Source organism: Ursus maritimus, unplaced genomic scaffold (assembly GCF_017311325.1).
Source record: "Ursus maritimus isolate PB19 unplaced genomic scaffold, ASM1731132v1 scaffold_4, whole genome shotgun sequence".
Classification (NCBI taxonomy): domain Eukaryota; kingdom Metazoa; phylum Chordata; class Mammalia; order Carnivora; family Ursidae; genus Ursus; species Ursus maritimus.
This window is the reverse complement of record NW_024426552.1, coordinates 62,411,320-62,436,293: the sequence shown is the minus strand read 5'-3', so window position 1 is coordinate 62,436,293 and position 24,974 is coordinate 62,411,320. Positions and strand designations below refer to the sequence as shown.

Here is a 24,974-nt window from a genome sequence, read left to right as displayed (position 1 = left end):
CCCCCCCCCCCCCCCCCGCCCCCGGCTCCCATTCACCCCCAGGCTGCCCACTACGGTCTTCTCTCCCCTTGAGACTGTTGGTTTGCACGAGGTGGTGAGGGAGGGGCTGTGTGGTTTGTCCTGGCCACACCCTCTGAGGAGGTGGCTGACAAAAAGGGACAGCAGAGCAAGCTTCCTCAAATCATACATAACACCCTAACCATCCCCTGCGTTGACTTAAATACTTCTGGTGAAGTACATAAGATAGATCTTCTAGTGAGTAAAAGGAAGTTGGAAGGGGGATTGCCACCTCTGGTATATCACCCAAAGAAAAACTGAGCAACTTGTCATTATTTTGGAGACGGCAAGAAAAGAACATCTCAGAACTGGGACCTCATCCTTCGGTTTTTGTTTTGTTTTGTTTTGTTTAACACAAGAAAAAAAAGAGGAATTGTTCTTCAGCAAGTAAGTACACTTACTATTATCTGAATATGGGATAGCTCGGTAGGAATAGTTACCAACAACCCGACTGCCTTTTAAACAAACATACTATCACTCCTATCTCCAAGATGCATACTTACTGCCGAAGGAGACTGCCTGGGTTCTCAGTCCCGTGGGAGGTTGAGGTTACCCAGAATGGCTGGTGGGTCATCAATAGAGTTATGGCTCATAAAATTCTGGTGAAGAATCCTGGTTAAAATGGAGTGCAGCTAATAAAACTGTCAAGTGTGGCTGGAAAATGAGCTCTGGGGTGATTCCCAAAGAGGGGTCCCAAACGTCTTCTGAGTAGCATTGGACTATGTCTGTGGTGGCAAGCTCAGAAGATCATACTGGAGCACAGCATTCATTTTCAGTTCTAAATTTTGATAAATTTACTGCCAAAAAAATCAGCTTCTTCCCATGGTAATGCATAATATAATTAAGGAATTTTTGTAGTACGTCTTTTCCCTTTTTACTAACAGAATTTTTGTTGATTTAGAACCTCTGCCGGTTTAAGACATGTTCCCTGTGTAGGGTGTTTAAGAATGGAGATACTTTTTTATGTTAATGTATTGAGAAGGAAGTAGTTTCATAACTTAAGTCCTGCCATGGATAAAATATGACCTCACTGGTGCTCTGTGATGTGTTTTCAAGAGGATTTGAATTTTGGCCAACTGATATTGAGGGTCCTTATAGTTCTCTGTGCTTTTACCGAAGTCTTACTGTCCCCATTAATCAGAACCATTCCATGGGAGAGCTGTGGTTCATTTTGGGAACATGTACAAGGCAAGATCACCTCCTCGGAGTTCCCCCAACCTTTGCTTTACCCTTGAGATTGTGTGGTTTAGACATTGCTCAGATTAAGGTTCCCGACTCATTTCAGGCAGGCAACTAGGGAGTTTTATGACCCATACTAGGCCAACCTTCCTTCCTCGGTGACTTTAATCTTTTTCCTTTTCAGGTTGTGAAAATAAATCCACAATTTTTTACATTCAGGAGTTTGGAGACCCAGGTACACCCTCCACAGTGTTTTTGCAAACATCACAGGAGAACCCTCTGTGTGAGGCAACCGAATTGTCTTCTGCTCCTGCCTGGTGCTTGCTGGGTGGGACCCAGGTCTCCCTTGGTTTGAAATTGTTTTCGCTCTCTACCCTAAGCAGCAGAAGCCATGGATCACCCAGAGAAGTGGAGACCACCACTACTCAAACACCCATATCTCAAGCTCTGTCAGCTCTTGATGCTAGCTTGTCTTTTTTACTTCTGTTCAGGTAAGGAACTCTCAGGAACTTGACTGAGTTTTGCTGCTTCAAGGTTTAAGAGGTGGGGTTTTTCTGTGCTACTCCCTTCTGTCACCCAGCAAGCTGACACTCAAGGGCTGGATTTGGGGGGCTGTTGAGAAGAGTGGGGCTCATCCTGTTGAAGAATGGTTCTGACTTTATTTTTAAAGTCAAAACAAAAGATCTTTCTGCTGCACAGCATACCACCTGGTGTCCCCAAAGTAAAGAGAAGGCTTTGGCTTCAGCATGGTCTGCCAGTTTGCAAAGAGCCCAATGTCAAAGGCCCTTGTCTTAAGAGCTGCTTACTTAAAGCATGTCTGCACTGCAGGCATCAACCAGAATGTCTAAGTGTGAGGGAGGGAGGAGGAGGGACAGGAGAGGAGTTTGGGCGCACGGATCACTCGCCTGCAGTGGTGGTAGGCGTGCATTTCTGTCCTGGGCTGGAAAATGTGCTATTTTACATGGTTGCTGAACCAAGAGAACTGTGACCTAAGTTTCACAATGTATGCATCAGATATTGTATATATTTGACAATTCTATGACACTTACAACAGTTATAATTTTCTTCTAGGAAGCTGGGGGAGCACTCCCTAATGAGTCTTCTGGGGAAGTCTAAAGAGTTTAAAAATGTTTAGAAGGAAATATATACAGGCTTCCTAGAAATATGTGGGGGGGGGGGAACCAGTGAAAAAGAGAAAGAAAATAGAAAATTAAAACCAGGGTTTTAGCAATTATAATTGGTGTAATTGCTCTGGTATACCAGGGAAGTTAGAGGCAAGCAGAAGGAGATGATCTTTGAGCTAAAGAAAAATATTTAAGAAAGCACTTTATCCCACAGCTCCGTTCAGATTTTACTGTTGCCGTACTGGGTCCACAAACAAATCCCTGAGCGTCTTACGTGTGAACACCTGTTATGTACTCACAACTGAACCTGGGATTCCTGCCCTCTAAGAGATCTGAGTGTGTTAGTTGAAGACGGCAAAACTAACCCCCAAGCTAGTGAAGAGCAGAGACATGCCTGGTCCTGATCGTAAGAGCCCGAGGCCTGGGCAAGGTGCGACCAGGGCGGGCTGGGGCCGCTGGGCAGGCTTTATGGCGGAGGCCGTGATGGCGGGAGAATTCTGGGTGGGGCCCCAGTGCAGACAAAGTCACAAAGGTAAGGATGAGTCTGGCACAAGTGTTCTTTCTTTTGTGTACTCACCTATTAATTCAACAAATATTGAGCATCTCCTCTGTATAGGATACTTTTCTTGGTCCTGGGGACAAGTTGTGAGCAAGATTGACATGGCTTTTGCCTTCATGAAATTTACGGTCATTAGGACGAATGTGAAAATCAATCAAAGAATCCCTCAAATGAATGCACGAACGGCAAACACTGTCTTTCTCCGCCAGAGGGGAGAGTGGTTAAGAGTGAGCTGGGTGAAGGAGGAAGAGCAGCATGTGAAAGGAACAGAGGAGCAAGGAAGTGGAGACAGGGGTGTTGGGGCAGGTGGAGGCAGGGACCAGACTCCATGGTCAGGAATCCGCATGTTATTTGGAGGGACTGGGAAGCCACGGACGGGTTTTAAGGAGTGACGTGGTCTGTACCAATCACCTGGGGGCCTTGTCCAAAGCAGTTTCTAGCACAAGGAATTTTCAGGGCAGTGAAAAGACTCCATATGATACTAAGGGTGGACACGTGTCATTTTACGTTTGTGAAAACCCATTGAATGTGTAGTGTCAAGAATGATCCCTAAGGGAAACTGCAGACTTTGGGTGGTAATGAGATGTTAATGTAGGTTCGTGGACTGTCACAGATGTACCCTCTGGCTTAGGATGTTGATGGTAGGGGAGGCTGTGTGCGTGGAGGGGATGGAGTATATGGGAACTCTCTGTACTTTCCATTCATTTTTCTGTGAACCTAAAATGCTCTAAAATAAAGTCTGTATATTTTTTGAAAAATACAGTTTCTGCTGAGGTGGGCCTGGGAGGGGCCTAAGATTCTGCGTTTCTAACAAGCACTCAGGTGGTGCCGATGCTGTTGGGTCACAGAACTTTGGTTTGGGTAGTAAAGCTCTGAACTGACATTTTAAAGAAGTGGTGTTGCTAACGCATAAAGAACGGCTTGTAGGGCTGCCAGGGATGGGGTAAACCTGTCAGGAGGCTATGTCGGGGAGCTCTGATGAAGAGACTGGAGTGGGGGGAGATTGGAGAGCGTGTGTGGTGTAGTATCGGGGAGCAGTTGCCAGCCCCGGCATAGCTGGGAGCTGCGGATGGCCTGCGGGAGGCAAGGCTGGGTGAGATCACGGAGGCCTTGGCTTCAGGGAAAGGGATTTGTCACACACCCTCCACTCCCGGTCCGGGCCAGGAAGCTGTGCTACCACCCACTCCCCACCCCCATCCCCAGCCTGGCCATTGCTGCCCCTGACAGGGGCCACTTTGTCCCGAAAAGGGAGGGGCTGGCTGAACTTCTCTCCACTTTGGGTTGGGTCTGTGGAGGCAAAAACACTGGACTCCTGGGCTCCAGAGCCTGGCAGTTATAAGGCAGAGGGTCTAACGGGGTCTCTCAGAGGCGCCGACACAGGCAGCTTTTTCTTAGAGGTGGGGTGTTTTCAGGGAAGCGCAGCTCCAAGTGGTGGGGAGAGGCCTTTGGTAGGAGTAGGCCAAGGACCCGGGAAAGGTGTCGCCTGTAAGTCTATGGCTTGAGGAAGACTGAGCCAAAGGGAAAAGAAAGCCCTCGGAGTGCCACAGAGACTCTTCCCGTTGTCATGTACTATCTGAATGCTGCTGGCCAAGGGCTCCTATGAGCCGCGGTTCTTGCTGTGACAACCCTGATATTCAAAGTCCCTGAGCTTTTTAAAGATAGAAGTACCATTTGGAGTTGCAAAGGATCAGATTTATACAGAGCCTATAGGCTGGGTCTCAAGAGGAGATAAAGTCAGGAACGATGCAAAAATCAAGGTGACATGTCTCAAATCTGTCAGCTGCTGGAGAGCAGATACATATCCTCCTTGTGTTCCCAGCACCAAGCCCAAGGCCGACACAAGCCCTAGGGTGCTGGTTCACCTCATGAAGAGCGCTTACCACAGTCCCAAAGGGTCACTTCCATTGGAAGGATATACACAGACCATTAACAGTAAATCTTGAGATGGTGGGATTATAGACGACTTTTATGCTTTTCTGTATTTACCATTCTTTCTATAAATTTAACACGTGTCTCCTTTAGAGTCAGGGAACACCTTTATTTATTTAATACTTATAGTATTTTTTAAAAGATATTTATTTGAGAGAGAGAGAGTGCACGACAGAGAGCACATGCGGGGGGGAGGGGTCAGAGGGAGAAGCAGACTCCCCGCTGAGCAGGGAGCCCGATGCGGGGAGATCCCAGGACCCTGAGATCATGACCTGAGCCGAAGGCAGAGGCTTAACTGACTGAGACACCCAGGCGTCCCGAAAACACTTATTTAGAAAGCACACTGAGTCCCAGAGAGATAACATACATCACAGCACAGAGGGACTTAAGCTGTTCTGCCCAGCTCTGGATACTTGGCTCAGTCCAGCTGTCAGCTAGTTACCACGGTGGTTCTGGCCTGTCCTGGGTGCGAGTCAGCAAATCACATGCTATGAATGACAGGAATGGCCCCATTTAAAACTCTGTATAGCGTTTTACAGTTAACTAAGCACTTTTACATTTGGGTAGCATACAATCCCCGTGATAATTACGTGAACTATTAGGGGAGAAAATATTATGCCCATTTTGCAGAAATTCCCAAGGAGCCAACTCGTTCAAGGTTATGATTCTAGTGTGCAGCAGATGGAGTCAGATCTCATCACCTAATGCTTAGCCATGCATTCAGCAAATATTTATTGAGCACCTACTATGGGCCAGTCCCTGTTCTAGATTCTGCAGATACAGCAATGAACTAAAGAGAGAAAGCCCCTGCTCTCGTAGTCTCAAAAGTAAGTACTGCTTGAGACAAGCTTGAAGAGAAATAAGACCAGGCAAGGGACTGAGGAGCAGCAGGGTGGATGAGAGGAGGGTGCTGGTGAGGGAGTCGGAGAAGGGCTCTCTGACAAAGGGGGACCAGAGCAGAAACCCGAGGGAAGCTAGGAGCTGGGCTGCGAGGATGTCTGGGGAAGGCGCCGGCACCTGGCACGTGCCGAGGACTGCAGAGGCATCTCACGTGCGCCACCTCACAGAATCCTCGTGCCCGCTCCGTTAGGTAGGTGTTGTTCTGCCCATCTGTAAAACGGTGAAGCAAGGTCAAAATTCAACTAGGTTTTAGGCGGTCATGCTCAGAATTCCGGGACCTGACTCTCCCCTCCAAAGCCGCTGAAGCAGACAAAACAACCTCAGAGACTTTTCATTTGTCTGCATGCAGCAGGCCCGAGTATGGAAGCTGGGTCCTGGTGGAATTTCCAAATTGCTCAGAAGATTTTTGGTTCCTCTTTTCAGTCTGGTTCTTCTTCAGCATGAGTGTGTGGTGAGAGGATTTCACATAGGAACATTAAGGATCCCATTGATGGTTACTGACCTTTAGAGGGACACCCACACTTCTCCTCAGATGGCTGGACAAAAACTCCTTAAGAGTCATCATTGAAAGTAGCTCGTTTTCAGTTCAGATTCCTCTTTTGCTAATGTCACCACATGTCAAACTCAGCTAGAAATCGTGGATTCTTTTCGGGTGGGAACAAACAGGTCATGGGGAAAGATCCTACTTGGAATCCAGATGAATGGGCTGCTTTCTGTCATGGTATCTGTCTGGCCCACAGCAAGGCCAGAGTCCTGAGTGCCTGACAAAACCCCTGAGTGCAATGGAAGGACCAGAGGGTAGAAGTTGGGAGCAAGAGTCGGGAAAGAGAGAAAAGGAAAGTCTTACAGAAGACTTGCTATGTAATAGGGACTTTTCCATGTATATCATTTAATTGAATTTAATTTTACAATGATCCTGGGAGGTAGGTATCATACCCTTTTTACAGATGAGGAAATGGATTTATTAGCAAGTGGCTGACCTGGGACTAGAATCCAAGTCAATAGGAATCCGTAGTTCATGGTCCTTATACCTGTCAGTTTGCTTCTGCTGTATCTTTCTAAAGAGAGCTCAGGTTATTTAGCTATTATATGCTCCTCTCAAGTATATCTTTTCATTTCTTCCTCCTTTTCCAGATATGTTCCTTAAAGCTGGGGTTGGGGAGCGCCTGGGTGGCACAGCGGTTAAGCGTCTGCCTTCGGCTCAGGGCGTGATCCCAGCGTTATGGGATCGAGCCCCACATCAGGCTCCTCTGCTATGAGCCTGCTTCTTCCTCTCCCACTCCCCCTGCTTGTGTTCCCTCTCTCGCTGGCTGTCTCTATCTCTGTTGAATAAATAAATAAAATCTTTAAAAAAAAATAAAATAAAATAAAGCTGGGGTTGGCATTGTTCAGCACAATTGCCGAAAGGGGTGCCTTAGATCATTCTGAGTTACTTCACCCTGCTATGAAGATACCTGCTGTCACAAAACTCACTTCCTAATGCTGTGGGTGGCCCACATCCAGTCTGCTGAAGGCCTGAAGAGTGGCTGTTGAGATGGAGAGGCGCTAGTGCTCCATGATCCTGCTGTCTGAGCAGAGAAAGGGACTGGAAACTCGATCCCTAGATAGGGACCGCTGCAGGGGAGGCTGTGTGGCTCTGGGAGATACGGGGCATGATAGCGTTGGGTGGGGGAGGCGGTGGCTAGTTGTGAAAGAGCTTGGGCTTGGGAGATCTGCTTGTAGGTCAAGCCCAACATGGGAAGAATGACCCAAAAAATCAGAAAACACAGGCTGACAGGGGAGTTTGGTGCGACTGATAAATGCTTAGACGCTAACAAAAAGATGGAGCTTGGATACTGAAATGTTGGTAATCCTGGAATACACTGATGGGGAAATGGGCAGAATGTTTTAAATGGGGACCCTCTTATAGAGCAGCTGTTTCATGGATTGCAGATAGCTGAACAAGATAAGGACCCTAAATGATCGCTGAAGAGAAATAGTCTGGAAGTGTAAACTACACCTTGTTTGGTGGGGATGAGGGGAGTCAATTCAGCCTGAAGTTATGAGGTCAGTCCAGGCCTGGAAAGGAAAGGACTCTGTTTCTCAAAGCAAAAGAGCCTAAGAGTGGGGTTTGGCCGGGGTGTGGGCAGGGTTGGCCTACTTATCCTGTAACTGGGGCCTAAAGTTGGGGAAACCAGTAAACAAGGAGAGTGGCTTGAAAGGTCTGCACCAGAAAGTGTAGAGCTGGGACAGCTTCCTCATCTATAAATAAGAACACCAAAATGAACGAACATGGAAGTCTCTTCAAGATCTCACATTCCGATGACTTCCATATCCCCATCAGGCTGAGTATATTGCCTACCCATGGTTGGCATTCATATGCTAGGTCTCCGAAAGTCCTCCTTCTTCTGGAACTAGTGGACCTTCTTCCTCAAATTGAAAAAAAAAATGTGGTATATACATACAATGGAATATTATTATCATTATCTTATTATTCCTTAAAAAGGAAGGACATTCTCGCACATGCTAAAACATGGATGAACCTTGAGGACACTATGCTAAGTGAAATAAGCCATTCATAAGAAGAAAACACTCTGTGATTCCAGTTATGTGCGGTATCTAAAGTAGTCAGACTCATAGAAACAGAACATTGAGTGGTGGTTACCAAGGGACTGGGGGGATAAAGAAAGGAGAGTTGTGTAACGTAAACAGAGCTCCGGATTTGCAAGATGAAAAGTGCTGGAGATCTGATTCATAACAACATGAATATAAATAACACTACTGAACTGTACACTTAAAAATGGTTAAGATGGTATATCTTACATTTTTTAACCACAATAAAAAAAGGGAGAGAGAGAGAAACACTGGGGACCAAAATTACCAAGATCAAACTGAACTCTCTGATCACGCATAGTCACTAGATACAACACCCTGAGGTCTGTTATTGCCCGCTCGGAATTCCTGTTTCTGCAGGAGGCAATATTTAATAGATAGAAATTCTTTTCTGTTTGCCTCTCCTTAGGCATCATCCAGGTGAACAAGACGGTGAAAGAAGTAGCAGTACTATCCTGTGATTACAACATTTCCACTGAAGAACTGATGGAAGTTCGAATCTATTGGCAAAAGGATGATGAGATGGTGTTGGCCATCATGTCTGGGAAAGAGCAAGTGTGGTCCAAGTATGAGAATCGCACCTTCACTGACTTCACCAAGAACCTCTCCATTGTGATCCTGGCTCTGCGCCTGTCAGACAATGGCAGATACACCTGTATCGTTCAAAAGACTGAAAAGGGGTCTTACAAAGTGAAACACATGACTTCGGTGATGTTATTGGTCAGAGGTCAGTGGGATTTTTCTGATTTACTATAAGCTGGCAGACTCTTGATGCCCTTAAAGACATACTCCTATTGATTTAGTTGAAAATTTTACGGAAGAGGGATGTGTCTTCATTTAGGGTTAAGTAAGTCTGTAGTTTTACAATATTTACAATAAACCCTAATTGATTTCTCAAGACATCCTGGAAATATCTATTAGTGTGCGTTTCTTGCATTTTGACAACTCGAATATATGACAGTCATCCTGGGGCACTAGAATGACCTAAAGTGCCTTCTGAATCATAAGGGGACACACCTGATTTGATGTAGCTGAACTTGATCCAGTAATATATTCTTGTGAAAGTATATTGAAAGGTGTAAGAACAATGCAGGCAGAAATATTTTTCAAATAGTATTCGAATGCCTTACTATGGCTATTATACGATTTATATTTATTATTATGTTTGAAGCTCTCATCTAATGTGTATTCCTACAAAGTTAGACATTAGAGGACGGGCTGCATTATTTATGTAACAGGGAAGAAAATTAAATTCTAAATCAAAGCCATATTTATACATCTACTGTGAAGGCAAGCATTTCTTGGGTAGGAAGGAGTCTTGAATTTATCACAGGTGATAGTACTGAGGACACTAATAGAGCCTGAGCCCCTTGCTGAGAAATGATAGTCCTTGACCTTCCTCCCATACTTGAAATTCAGCCACATTTCTTTTTCTTTCTGGACACTTGGGTCTTTAGTGGAAAGCGAACCTATTACTTAATAAGAGATAATCATTCACCTTGGTAACAGAGAGTGTAAGTGGATCCTTGGTGAATTCTTCCACTATTCTTCCCTGCTCTGTTCTCCAGCTATGCTGAATCTTTCACTTTAGCATCCAAATCACACCTAAAGCTTTGAAGGTAAGCCAGTTACATGGGATTACCTTAAACCTCCCTCTGTGTATTCCCTGCTCATGGAGAGAGCAATGATTATATGGTGGTGTGATTTTTGCCCACCTTCTCCAAAGTTCTGCACTGATTCCTAGAAATCCCACCATTATTGCTTCTCTTGCCAGTTTCAGCATTGTTCCCCCTACAAGATCTCTATTAAAAGTGAAAATGTGTTATCTGGGGGACGTGGCACCACAAACACATTAACCTGTCCTAGTTAATGACATAAGATATAGTCCGTCCTCTAACAGAATGCCCGAAGGGAAGTAGATGCAGGACTGTGTACATTCTGATAGAAAGATAAAGAATAGAACCCAAGAGGGAGAAGAGGCAGAGTTTCAGGAAAGGCAAGCCCTAGGAGCAGACCACAGCAGGAGAGCAGGGACAGCTCAAAAGGCAACACAAGAATGCTGGGGACCTCAAAAGGGCCGGGAGGGGGGAGGGCACCCAAGTCATATGAGTGAAGACAAAAAGGGAAACTTTTTATTTGACTCAAAATCAATCAATTCTGATTTTTCCATTTGCATCAGTTACAAGAGTGCTTCTCTTATGTTAAGGTTCCTATGAATCACTTGAGGATCTTGTTAAAATGCAGCTTCAGTTTCCGTAGGTGTGGGGCTGGATCTTCGATTCTGCACTAACAGATTACCAGGTGATGCCCATACGTCCGGCTGCTGAGGACCCAATTTGAGAAACTAGAAATTAAATAATCACTTCTTTGACTAGGATGACCCACTGTTCCATTTTGCCCAGGACCGAGAGGTTTCCTCAGACACCTGAGACTTTCCCAGGTTCGGCACTGAGCAAGTTCGTTTCTCTACATTTACCCAAGACTGCAAAAACGATATAATAACAACAGCACAGTATCTAAAAGTCTCCATTAACCAGCATTTGGGGAACTAGCTGTACTAGCTAACAGATAAACTAGGGTAACGGATGTTTACCTTTCTGACACATGTGTACCTCTTCCTTTGCTAATAAGATATTTTTACCCTACCCATTCAGAATGGTGAAAATGTGGGTTAATGCATTAAAACAAGATACAAAGGAGTAGTTCTTTGATGGTTCACAGTCTTGCAAGGCCTTAGGTGCTATTACTTGAGATGGATCACCTCACGGAAGGGCTAGGAGGGAGCTGAGGCTGTTCTAAGGCTAGCCAGACCTTGCAAAGATGGTTTCTAATATACAGAATATTTTCAATATTCTTGTGGTTAAGTATCTCTCAGAAAAGCAGAGCACAGAAATGAACATGAATCTTAATTTAGGATATGGGTTACTTGGATTTGTTATTGCAGGTTATAACACATAATACTGATGTAAGAAACAAAGGGAATATTTGTTGTTGTTTTTAAAATTTTAATTTGTGGGGGGCACCTGGGTGGCTCACTCGGTTAAGCGGCTGCCTTCGGCTTGGGTCATGGTCTCAGGGTCCTGGGATCAAGTCCTGCATCAGGCTCCCTGATCAGTGGGGAGTCTGTTTCTCCCTCCATCCCCCACCCCCAGCTCATGCTCTTTCTCACTATATTTCTCTCTCAAATAAATAAAATCTTTTAAAAAAATGATTTTATTTTGTGGGCCTTGAACTCACAGCCCCGAGATCAGGAGTTGCACACTCCCCTGACTGAGCCAGCCAGGCGCCCTACAAAGGGAATATTCTTGATGTCAGCTACCATTGTAATGATTTGATCTTATGAGCTAAATTGCGGGAGTAGGAAATGTCAACTAAAAATGGCTCAGGAAAATGTCAAACTTAATTTAGAGACAGGGTTGATGCAAAAAAGATGACTTCACCTCCTACCAAATGCAAGTTTTTCCTTTTCCTGGCAGTTATAATCACTTGTCACAACTTCCCCTTTCTCTTATTATTCACAGTGCTACTGGGTGGTTTTGGAAGTTTTCACTGGGCAGCTTGATTTAAATGAGGGAACTCGTCTAAGAGAGTACAAGTTTAAGACCCACTTAAGTCCATCTATTAACAGATTTGCTATGTGTCAGGCCATGTGCTTCATGATTTATATAAATGATGTCATTTAATTCTTAGAACCCTGGAAGGCCAGTATTATTATCCCCATCTTACAGATGGGCAAACTAAAACTGAAAGTGACGAAGTAATTGGCCCCAGGGCTAAAAGGCAAAACTGGTTTTAAAACCTGCTGTTGGATCTTGGCCAGCCTGTGCCTCAAAGGAAATCTTTATTAATTATGTGTGTATGGTTCCCAAATGTTCTTGTAAAAAACCCCGACTTTCTCGAGAAGCACAAGCCTCATGACTGGCTTCAGCTTTGCTTCATACATCTTGTATTAAAAGAAAATCCAAGTGGTACAATGTGATTACACTACGATGCTTTCCAAATAAACTCTTAAAAACAAAACAAACCAAACAACCCACTGTCGATGACCATTATGCTATACTACGTCTCTCTGTGGGACTCCGAATTGTGAAAAGAAACCTAACTGTATGGGGTGAAGTATGCGGGGCTTGGTCCCCCACACTCAGGCTGAGAAGCATACATTTCTGTAGGCCTAGGAAATAGGGAGAAAGTGGCCTAGGGAGATTCTCCTGTGTTCTCTGCAGTCATTTCACTGTGCTTTGCTTTGTATATACTTTCGTATCTTGTTGGGGGTCAAATATACAAATGCAAGAGTGCCTCAAGGATGTTGGAGGAATGCTAGGAAGGCCCCTCTGTCCTTGTGGTGCATATCAGAACCGCAAGGGAGTCAGTAAAGTAGAGCGGTTGAGATTACGGGCTCAGTATTATACAATTTGGACAGAAGTTTATCTTATTAAAGACTACTTTTGAAAATTCAGTAAGGGAATGCTAAAGAAAATTTAGAGTAGTGTTATATCAAGTGTGGGAAATGGAGAGACAACAAAGGTGAGATCATACAAGTAGATTTCCAAAAGTTACAGTCAGTGTGCTGGCTCTCTAGTTGGATGGTGGGTTCACAGGTGTCTTTTAGAGTATTAATTCATAAATAGATAAATATGAGAGCCACTTCATATACCTCAAATATTAGAAAGAAAGGGAAGAAAAGGAAGGCAGGAAAGGAAAGGAAAAGAAAAGCAGGCAAGGGAAGAAAAGAGAAGGTTCCGGTATCAGAAAAACTTGAATTCACATTCCAGTTTTGCCACTTACTCATGATTTTTCTCGACCTCAATTTGATTATTTATAAAATGGAAATCGTATTGGGTTAAATCAAATGAAACTGCTGATATTCGACCTTTCTTGACATACACCTGCCTCATAGGGTTGTTGTAAAGATGAAATGAGGTAGTGTGCAAGACCTCACAAACATTAAGAGCTCAGTAAATGTTGTCCATTATTTTTCTCTTCATCTCATACAAATTCAAAATACTATGTCAGTATTTATTCACATAGATCTACTTCTTTCTGTAAGTGTCCTCCTACCTCCATCAACAGTGCTGAAGAATTGATTTACCCAATTCAAACCAAAGTTGATCTTTGGATTATACATAACTATTGATGATTTATGGGAAGTTGCAAATTATATCTCATTTTATTATTCTTATTAAAGCTAGATAATTTATTTTTAAAAAAACCTCACACTCCCCCACCACCTCAATACATAACGATATGTACTTATATCTTCGTTCTTTCTTCAGCCGACTTCCCTGTCCCTAGTATAACTGACCTTGGAAATCCATCCCGTAACATCAAAAGGATAATGTGTTCAACCTCTGGAGGTTTTCCAAAGCCTCACCTTTCCTGGTTGGAAAATAAAGAAGAATTAAATGCCATCAACACAACAGTTTCCCAAGATCCTGAAACCGAGCTCTACGCTATAAGCAGTGAACTGGATTTCAATATAACAAACAACCATAGCTTCGTGTGTCTTGTCAAGTATGGAGACTTAACAGTATCACAGATCTTCAACTGGCAAAAATGTAAGTAACATTGTTCTGGGGAGTTTCTTCTGTGTAAAATCTAAAAACAAAGTAACTCAGCCAGATCCACTTTAGAATTGTGTATATTGGCTTTGATAGTACTCCTTCTATTTTTAAACCCACAAGTGATAATGAAGTGATACTGTAACTTGGTAAGGTCGCTGTAAAGGTGTGAGCATAATGTTACTAGACCAATTTTATTTTCTTTAATAAACTTTCTAAAATTGAGGCATCCAGTAAGTGCTCTCAGCAAGTAGTCCTCTTAGGAAGTTATTGTAACAATATTGTTGATATGAAAGCACTAAGATTTGTCCTTCTTTGGACTTGCCCTTGGGGCTTTGGTGCTTTCTTTTTTGGCCACCTCCTTCCCATTGTCCCATGGCATCAAATCATTGCCTTCTGTGGGTGAATGTGCCTTTTAAGAGCTACTGGTTCATTCACAATGAAGTCTGGTAAAGAAGGTGAATGACAAACTACTTGAGGATAATGCCTGAAAATAGAGGTCATTTTGCCCAGATACCATGACCTTCAAATACTTTACCCTTCAGCTGGTAAACTTACAGAATTTCCTGTCCCTAAGAGGTGAAATCATTTGAAAATGTAAAATGGAATAAATTGGGTTTATATAAATTTATGCATGTTAAACCCGTAATGGGTTATTACGGAACTCAGATACTTACAATAAGTGTCCAACTTGTATGGCTGATTGTATGGAAGACCACCAGGCCTCTCCTCCACCCCCAGGCCCACTCTTAACGATGCATTTTATGGCTGCATAGTAATAAACAATACACTGAATTTGACATGTAGTGGCACATGGATATATAGTATAATATAGAATGTATAGCATGTCTTCCTCTTATCTTTGCTTGTGGTAGAAGAGATATTTTAGATGCTGTAGTAGCTCATTCTAGTGAATGATTTACTCTAGATCTTTCCATCTTGAAGTGGACTCACTCATTATTCTCTTCAATAGGTAATGAGATAAAATTTCCTGGGAATATTAGTTCAAATGCAAACAAAATTTTGACATGTTTATTAACAGTCCAAATTCATTACTTTCAGTCATCTTTTATGTGTTCTAGAAATTTTATAAAAATGAGGTTTGAATCATATGGTTTATTAATTCAGCATTACTTTTCACTTTATTAATATATCATTATTTAATCAATTTTAGATTATTGTGACTAAGGTAGGGATTAGCACACAAAACAGTAATAGCATCTTCAATCATCTTATTTCGGATATTATATTTGGAATATGAGCGTATGTGATATTTTAGGACAGGAATTGGCAAATATTTTCAGAAAAGGGCCAGATAGTAAATATTTTAGTCTTTGAAGATCATATGATCATTGGCAACAACTCAGTTTTGCTGTTATAGCATGGAAGCTGCCATAAACAAGACATAAATTAAGGATACGGCTGTGTTCCAGCAAAATTTTATTTTAAAGAGAAGGCAGTAGGCCAGATTTGGCCTCTGTACTATAGTTTGCTAACTTACAGGAAACAAAATGTAGCCCATTCAAATAAAAGGAGGGAGCTCTTATTTAAAGCTGATTTAGACTGTTCAGCTTTAATCTTTTCCCTGATATGCCTTCTCTCAATTCTTCCCTCATGCTAAGGATGAACAGTATCCCTTTTCGGTCTAATGAAAAGTACTAGCTCTCAAAGTACATTTACAACAATTAGTGGAAAGATGATGACGTGTACAGGTTTATTCATTTCTTTGTTCATTCAATCTTTATTAAAGTAGTGATCGGACACCAAGCATCTTTCTAAGTACTAGTGCTGTCTTGATGTTTGGAGAGCTTTAGTATATAAATACTTCAAATCTATTAATTGAATAGCAGGCATCATTTTTTTTTTCATTTTTCTAGAGGTGAGGAGGGGCAGAGGGAGAAAAAGAGAGAGAATCTAAGGCAGCCTCCACACCCAGCACAGAGCCCGACACAGGGCTTGATCTCAGATCGCATGACCCTGAGATCATGACCTGAGCCGAAATCAAGACTCAGATGCTTAACTCACTGAGCCACCCAGGCACCCCTGAACTGCAGGCATCATTTAGAGTCTAAAGCAAATAATGCACTTGTGGGTGGTCAAGGGCTGATGTGTAAACAAACAAAAATTAAGTGTACAGTTCATAAAAATGTTACAAGTTAATGTGAGCAAGGCTTTACATAAATATTTAATATTTTTATAATTTATTTTATGTAAAAATATTTATGTAAAGCTTTATATAAATATATTTATGTAAAAACATTTGTATAGAGGCGTCTGGGTGGCTCAGTTAGTTAAGCGTTCAACTCTTGATTTCAGCTCAGGTCATGATCTCAGGGTCGAGAGATTGAGCCCCACATCGGGCTCCATGCTGCATGTGGAGTCTGCTTAAGATTCTCTCTCCCTCTTGCTCTGCCCCTCCCCCTGCTCACGCTCTCTCCCTCTCTCTCTAAAATAAATCAGTAAAATCTTTTAAAAATATATTTATCTAAAGCTTTATGTAAATACCCCCTCTAAAAAAAAAAACCAAATTTATCAATTAAACAGAATGGATCCATGATTCTTTTAGTCTGGGACTGCCAAATTGGTTAACCCTTGATATACTGGAAGGCACATATGTGTGTGGAAGGCGGTAAATCAGGGATTCCCACTCATGGGGTATCTAACAAGCTGTATGTGCCGATGCCCGTGCTTGACTCTGTAATTAGGATTCTGAGTCTGCTCTGTGGTGCATTACTAGGCTCCTACTTGGCATCACGACAGAGCGAGTGTGCTGCTACCAGTTCCTCCTTCTTTTTCTCAAACGTACATCCTCTTTCTAGGCTGAGTGAGGCTTGAGGATGGGTGAGGAGTGGCCTCGGAGAGGAAGCCAGCAGTGAGTCAGAACCTGTGGAACTTTTAGATTCCCAGGATAATAGCAAGAGCCTCCCTGTCGTTCTGGTCTGTAGAGGCCAATTCTGGTAATCACTCATCTTCATGCAATCCGGTGTTTTAGAAGAAAAGAAAAGAAAAAAAAAACCCCACCAACTTTCCACAGTCTTTAAGTGGTAGAGGCACTGAAGTCGAATGTGCATTTTAGAATGATCACTGTGGCAGAATGTGTAGGAATTATTAGAACCTAGGAAACCAGAGGCAAAAGGACAACTAGGTGGGAGAGAAGAAAAACCTGAACTAAGGGCAGCTGCTGCATGAGATTTTGGGAAAAGGAACCAACTGCAGAGGTATCCTGAATGCAGAATAAAAGTCCATGGGAACCTACTGGGAATTGAGCACAAAAAGAAGGCTTCACTCTTGTTTGGGTAACTGTGGTGTTGCTATTCACCGAAGTGGGAGAATACGGTTGGAAGATGTGCTTTGGAATGATAATAGGGAGTTTGGTCTAAATCAGGTGGAAATGCTGGCATCCAGCCATGTAGTTGGCAGCTGGAAAGTCAAATCTGGAGTTCAGGAACACAGGAGGACAACAGGTGTTGGTGAGGATGCAGAGAAAGGGGAACCCTCTTCTCTTGCACTATCGGTGGGAACGCAAACTGGTACAGCCACTCTGGAGAACAGTATGGAGGGTCCTCAAAAAGCTAAAAATAGAGCTACCCTATGATCTAGCAATTGCACTGCTAGGTATTTACCCAAAAGGTACAAAAATACACATTCTAAGGAGTACATGCATCCTGATGTTTATAGTAACATTATCAACAATAGCAAAACTATGGAAACAGCCTAAATGCCCATCCGTTGATATGCGAATAAAGATGTGGTGTGTATATACAGTGGAATACTACTCAGCCATCAAAAAGAATGAAATCTTGCCATTTGCAACAACGTGGATGGAACTAGAATATATTATGCTAAGTGAAATAAGTCCGAGAAAGACAAATACCACATGATTTCACTCAATGTGGAATTTAAGGAACAAAATGGATGAACATATGGGAGGGGGGAAAAAGAGAGAGAGAAGAAAAATCATGAGAGACCTAACTGTAGAGAACAAACTGAGGGTTGATGGAGGGAGGTGGGTGGGGGATGGGCTAGGTGGGTGATGGGTATTAAGGAGGGCGTTTGTTATAATGAGCCCTGGGTGTTATATGTAAATGATGAACCGCTGAACTCTACTCCTGAAACCAATGTTGAACTGTACGTCAACTAACTAGAATTTAAAAATAAACAAACAAATAACCCAGTAGTTTCTTTGTGACAATGCCTATGCAGTATTTAAAGTAAATCAATCTGTAATTAAATTTTGCATTTTAAATAAAATGTATGTGCTGTAAGGACAAAAAATGAGATCAGAAATATGATACACAAATTTAGAAATCAGATGGTATTTTAAACCTTGTGTGTGGATGAGAGAAAGGGAAAAGGCATGACACATCTAGAGAGAGAAAAATAAGGTATATCTGGAACATGATGTCAACTAATTATTAATAATACATAGAAATATCAGCTATAAAAATGAGATATAAAGACTTTTTATTTTTTTAAAGATTTATTTATTTTTATTTTAGAAAGAGAGAGTGTGTGCATGAGCAGGGGGAGGGGCGGAGGGAGAGGGAGAGAGAATCTTCAAGCAGACTCCCCGCTGAGCACAGAGCCCCACGTGGGGCCCAACCCCAGGACCCCAAGATCGTGACCTGAGCCAAAACCAAGAGCCAGCTGCTTAACTGACGGAGCCACCCAGGAGCCCCAAGACAAGAATACTTTTAAAGTATCTCCTTAGAATCTTTTTTATGCCAACTTAATTCAGTAAATACAAAAGTTCAAAATTTCTTTTTCACATTTGATACCTGACATCTGGATATTAGTTGCCTGCAAATACGTGTCTGATCAAAGAGTTATGAAAGAAAAATGCTAGCAGCTGTTTAGTGGAGAGCTGAACAGAGAAAGAAGTGAAGGGATGCCTGGGTGACTCAGTCTGTTAAGCGTCTGCCTTCGGCTCAGGTCATGATCCCAGCGTCCTGGGATGGAGCACCACATCGGGCTCCCTGCTCAGCCGGAAGCCTGCATCTCCCTCTCCCACTCCCCCTGCTGGTGTTCCCTCTCTCACTGCCTCTCTCTCTGTCAAATAAACAAATAAAATCTTTAAAAAAAAGAAGTGAAAAATACTCTCTACAGTTATGTAGACATGAGAAGTATAGAATCCTGCAGTTGCAAACACATTAGAGCTGACGCTATTCTTTTCCCTCCACAGTTGAGCCACCCCCTCTGGATAATCTGCTCCAGCTCTGGGTCATCCTAATCCTGGTAGTAATTGGAATTGTTGCGATCACTGCCTTTACAGGAAGCTGCATAGCCCACAGTAAGTTCTACCGTACAGTCATTCTGACCTCAATTCCTGGAAGCCCAAACTCTATCAGTATATGTCAGCATCTCTCCAAGGTTTTAGCCTAGGTTATAGTCTCTTCTCGTTTTATGGAAACTTGAGTGTTTCTATTCATTCACTGGACAGACATTTCTTGGACACCTCCCATGTGTCCAGTTCTCTACTAGGTACTGGAATTACAAACATGAGGAGTCACTGCCCTCAAGACACATTCTAGTTTAGTCCATTTATTTTTTTCCCCTAACTTTATATTTTCTTGGCGATGCTGAGGCTTGCTAACTAATTTGGAAACATTTCTGATGCAAAGTGATATTCTAATCTTTGATTTTCAAGTGGAAGAAAGTCAGAATGACAAGATTTGGAGTCAAGAATCACTTTCTTGCAGGAGGGTAAGATGCACTAATGACATTGAGAAATTACATGGCCACAAGTGATTTTACCAATTCTCAATTCCTTTGAATACATTTTTGGTTGAAAGATAAGGAGTGGTTGAGGAAAGAAGAGATATCTAGGATGTTTTTCCCTGTGGGTTTAAATTTTTGGCCTTATACATATGCTACCCTCCATCTTTGTAATTAAATGAAGAGGAACTGCTAGGCCAGAGCTGAGGTCATAGTCACCATGAAGGAGCACCAACCTTTCTTGGAGTAGAAATCATGTACATTGAGCAAAGAAAATTGGAAGACCAACATCTGGTGATTTTCCCCAAACTTCAGCACAACAACTGTCAAAGCACAGGGAAGTCACTAAGACTCTTTGCAACCAACAACTCAATACACACGTAGGGTTAAGAGGTCTGGTGGGCTCAGGGATGTTTTTGATACAGACTGCCCAGCCTTACCCCTCTAGTTCAGGATCTCTTATTCTTCACACGACTGACGCTTGGGGCCAGATCCTTCTTTGTTTTAGGGTTCATTCAATGCACTGTAGTGTATTTAGCAGTGTCTCTAGGCTTTACTCACTATATGCCAGTAGCACCCCTGCCCCAGTTGTGACAACCAAAAATGTCTCTATTACATTACGAATGTCCCAGGGCAGGGGTGGGGAGGGGACCTGGGGTTAGAAATCTTCCTGGTTTAAGAACCACTGATCTAGTTCTGAGCCAGCGAAGGCTTCCTGAAACAGACAGGCACGATTTAGGAGAAACTCATCTATCTAAATCTTTATTGTTTGTGCTTGTCTTCAAGGGCTTGCTACAAGACGGAGACAGGGTAAGAGGAATGAGGAGGGCACGGGCATGGAGAAGATCTCCCCTATCCTCACAGGACCTGCCCAAGCATCCGTATGAGCAGGACACCCGGAGGTAGCTCCCCTAGCTCTTCTCTACCAGGTGGAACATATGAGATATACGGATCTCAGTACCAGATTTAGACTCTTTTACCTTCTACCTCACCTTCTCAAAAATCTAATTCAGGTTACTCTGAACAGACGGTTGCCATCTCTCCTTTCTCCCCACATATGACTTGCTTATTGTTACCCCCTTCTTTGCTGTGCCGTTCTGCCATGTTGAAATGTCCCCCTCTTGTCAGTCAACTCAGTGTCTTTCGTTATCTGTAAAATACCTTAAGTTCATCTTGATGTAATATTCCTGGCCTAGCTGCTTATTCTGATCACTCCTTTTTGCCTGTATCCCTCACAACCGATGGACGCGGATTAGGGTCACTTACTGGTCACTCTGCACCACCTCAGTAACATCCTCCTCATTGGTCTCTCTGCCTCTTACAGAGTCATCCTACTAACCCAGTTAACAGAGCCAAATTTTATTTAAAAAATCACTTCTCCATGTCATTTTCCCACTCAAAAACTCCGAAGAGGCCCCCCCCCAATGCCTATAGGAAAAGTTTCAAGACTTTTAACTTTCCACACTTCAATTGATCTCCTCAGTATAAACATTCTCAGTTCTTTGAACTGTCCTATACATAGCAGTTTCCAGAAGCTTCATGTGAACACATTAGATGTCAACAAATAGAGTCCAAGACTTTAGATATGGTCTAATTCTACATACAATGGGATAATTACTATCTGGGATCTGGAATGTTCTTTCTATTAAGAAAGCCTAACACAGCAGCAGCTTTTTGAGTCACACTATTAACGTACATCAATTTTTCTTAAACTACCCAGGCTTTTTCATGTAAGAGAAACATTAGAATCCAAGAGACTAATACCAGGTCCAGGGTGGTTTATAGCGTTCATAAACAATTCCTTTTTGACTTACGAAGTTAGGGTTAAAAAGCGTTAAGAAATGAGAGTCTGCAGAGTTACCTTTAAAAAGTAAAAGGAAATGAAATATAACACCTGAGACTTAACTATAGTAGGTTATGTTTTACGAAAGCAGTATTTTATTATTTCATTTAGTCTTATAAAAATCTCCATGAGCAAGATCTTTATCTCCATTTTATAGGAGAGAAACCCGAGGCTCCTTCCCGAGGTTGTGATTTGCCTAAGGTCAGGCAGGCAAGGAGCAAAGCCAGGACTCAAACTGGGTATTAAGCTCAGGTTCCTTTCACATCATAGCAGCCTATGCACATTTGCCCACAGCAGTCTTGTTTCCTGTTTTCGACTTCTTCAGGATGCCCTTTCCAGGATGTCCCCCTCAGTTCTGAGATTACCTACAACTTCCCTGACTTTCCTTGTTAACAGTCTTCTGCTCAGTCGGCCGATACGTCATATTGAAGCCATGGGTGCGGTCTCCTACATGGCCATCTTGTCCAGTTGAAGCGACTCGGCCTTGAACTGCTGGAGCAGTGCTCTCTCTAGCACATCGCATTCCGTCCTGGGTTTATTTTCATGTGCCTGTCTTATATTCTTTACTAAATTATAGGCTTATGGAGAACAACCATCCCTGATGTATCTGTTTGCCTCATTGGTATAATATTACCTTGATCGCTAACATTTGGTTGTTTGATGATAGCTGGTGCTTACAATTTGCCCGATAGTTCATGTAATAAGAATTGTCAGACTTGTCCTAAATTCTCCCATAATTTAGACTTCCCTTTATATTCTTTGGCCATCAAGATTAATATCTACAAATTAATATCTACACCTTAACTTGGGAGCACCTTTGTGATGAAAAATATAAAATTTTAAAATGCTTTCCTCCTTTGAGAATTTAGGGTTTGAAGTATTCGTTTTATTTTTTTGTTTCCTCAGGTTCCACCTCCATCTTAGATTGACCTCTTTGAATTTCCTCAGATGCCAGGATTATCCCACCTTGCACTTCAAGCATCTGTTCTCTAGGAGCCTTTTCATTTCAGTGGCCCTGCAAAAAGTGACCAGAGGAATATGGTGGGGACATAAGTAGCTCTGGTAACCTTAGTCAAAGAATTTAGAAACAAAGACTTGTTCAGGTCTGGAAGAAACATTCAAAAACACTTGTCTCGCTACTGACAAGGACATTAAGGCCCAGGGGGTGACCTGAATTATCGAGAAAGGCCTGAGCCAGAACCCAGATTTCCTGTCTCTGGTGCTCCTTTCCATTATTAGTCTGGCTCTGTGCTATATATATATATACACACACCAGTCAAAATGGTTCTGGAAAATGAATTTGTCCAATGTCAGGTCAACTTGTGAGACTTGATCTGATCCAACACTGGAGGATTTTGTTGTAAAAGGCAATCTGATGTTAATGCGTGGGTAGCATGCCGGTATGTAAAGCAATGTGAGGCTGGTGGAAACGTTACTGGGGTTAGCCAGCATTTCATTCCTCATCGTGCTCTCCTCTGTTGCTCTCCCACTTCTCCATCAGGTTCTGGAGAAAGTAGATCTATCCAAAACTAATATCCTCTAGCATGTAAGATGAATGATGTATACACCTCGAAGCAATAGTCAGGTTGGAGAGGGATAGGTTGGTTTAAAGAGTCACATCCTACTGGTTCATATTGGACTGATAATCTCCTTAAATGGCTTTATGCTAGCTTAACCTCATTTATAAAATATGAGAAAGTTCTCATTTAAAATGAGATAGGATTTTATGGTGTATTACTGAACAGTAAGCTGTCTTTAGAAATCGATGGAGGTAATGAAAATAGCATTCCATAGGGCTTCCTTAGATCCCTAAAGTGGCTTTTCCTCCTTGGTATTTCTGATCCTTCTGGCATCAGCAGAGAATTGAAAAGAAAGAAGTGGCCAACTGCTGTTCCTGTGTTACCTGCTCATGACTCCTCTTTCTCTGAAGTTGTCTTCTACAACTCAACGGACCAGGAGGTGGACCTGACTTAAGGGGGAGCAATCAGACATTCTCATTTGGAAATTTGATGCTGGACAGCAAGTTGACCAAGTTTCTCACATGTGGCTGGCTGGGTTTAAAACATTTAATTTTGGTAGCTATAAAGGGACCAGATTATGCTACATAGTCTAAGGAGCAGAAGTACACTTTTAAATGGTTGCACTCAGAACGAAATCACTGAAGGAAAAAAAAAGTAGGAGACTAACAAGAACGTGAAGCAATGAAACAAACAAACAAACAAAAAGGGAATTGCTGCATTTAGTTAAGATTAATAATCCTTAGACATGATCAAAAGGAGACCTCAAGAAGTAGTCAAAAAACAGAACACACCTAAGAGACAGCTTATTTATACTTAAATTATATTACATTACTTATTACATTTGATAAATGTGTTAGTACTGTTTTTTCAAAGAGTTGTATTTTTATTCCGATATTTTTGTGATATGAATAAAATTATTTTTAAAACCAACCATCTAGTTTTATAATTTCTAGTAATCTACCTGTGGATGTGAATAAAACAATAAACAGATTGACTGACAATCTGTCAGCAATTTGTGAACGGCATAATTAAGAAAAATAGGCTTTCTGGAGTGTGGTGATAGCATGTAAAAATCATGTTAGTAATATACTTTGCAGAGGTTCTTCTAGCCTTAGAATTACTAGTGTCCGTTGTTCTGTCTCTCGTCCCCTGTGCTCCAGGGCATCATGCTATGCTCCACATGCATCTTTTCACTTAATACCCATTCTGAGGTAGATACTATTTCATCTGACAGAGGGGAAAACTGAGACCTAAAGTAAAACGGCTTTGCTGTAGGTCTCATGGCTGCAAAGCCACATGACTGGGATGCCAAGCCAGCGATCTGCCCCCAGAGCCTGTGGTTCAGTCACAATATCACACAGCTACATAAACCTGGCTTCTGACAACAATTACTTTCAGAGCAGGGACTAAAAACAAAGAGATTCAACACCAAAACAAAGCACTGGTGGTTTTTCCCTCCTAGTACACTTAACGCAGGTCATTCCTCCCCCCCCTTCAGTAAAAGTTAAAGTCTGCAGGACAGCTTCCTTCTTAAGGAGCAAACTCCTGGAGTGTAGCGACTGTGTATCTATTCTAAGTAACTTCTGCATATTTCAGCATAGACACTTTGTCAGCAACACTGAGAGAGGAAACACAGTCGGGTTCTTTTTTTAAAATGATGCTTATCTACTTCATGTTTGTTAAATTTACATTGTATTTCAAAAGGCTTAGGGATTATCTTTTTATTTTATTTTTTTAAATTTTATTTATTTGAGAGAGGGCACGTGGGGGGGGGGGCGGGGCAAGCATGGAGCCTCACACAAGGCTCCATTCCACGGCCCACAGATCATGACCTGAGCCTAAATCAAGAGTTGGACACTCAACCAACAGCCACCCAGGTGCCACCACACTTAGGCCTGCGATATTTCCAAGACCCAAAGGCACAAGGGTTTTATCACAGACCATTTTCCTCACCTGGTTCTTTCCCTCTTCTTCCTAGTGATTCCTCAAGTATCCTTT

At 42.4% G+C, this 24,974-nt stretch overlaps 1 protein-coding gene across 3 annotated transcripts; it reads left to right on the top strand.

Moving 5' to 3' along the window:
- Nucleotides 1-141: 141 nt before the first annotated feature.
- CD80 (CD80 molecule) lies at nt 142-23,906 on the top strand. 3 transcript variants are annotated; one of them, XM_008708207.2, is made up of 8 exons: nt 142-444; nt 1,421-1,471; nt 1,617-1,727; nt 8,750-9,067; nt 13,614-13,895; nt 19,081-19,188; nt 20,400-20,515; nt 22,363-23,906. In XM_008708207.2, exons 3-7 carry the CDS (start codon nt 1,628-1,630, stop codon nt 20,498-20,500), a joined length of 909 nt encoding a protein of 302 aa, XP_008706429.1. In that variant the 5' UTR covers nt 142-444; nt 1,421-1,471; nt 1,617-1,627; the 3' UTR covers nt 20,501-20,515; nt 22,363-23,906. The 3 variants fall into 3 exon arrangements, with proteins under 3 accessions (XP_008706429.1, XP_040477231.1, XP_008706428.1); XM_040621297.1 differs by having other exon boundaries at nt 143-444; nt 1,620-1,727; XM_008708206.2 differs by having other exon boundaries at nt 144-444; nt 1,421-1,727; nt 20,400-20,542.
- Nucleotides 23,907-24,974: the final 1,068 nt, after the last annotated feature.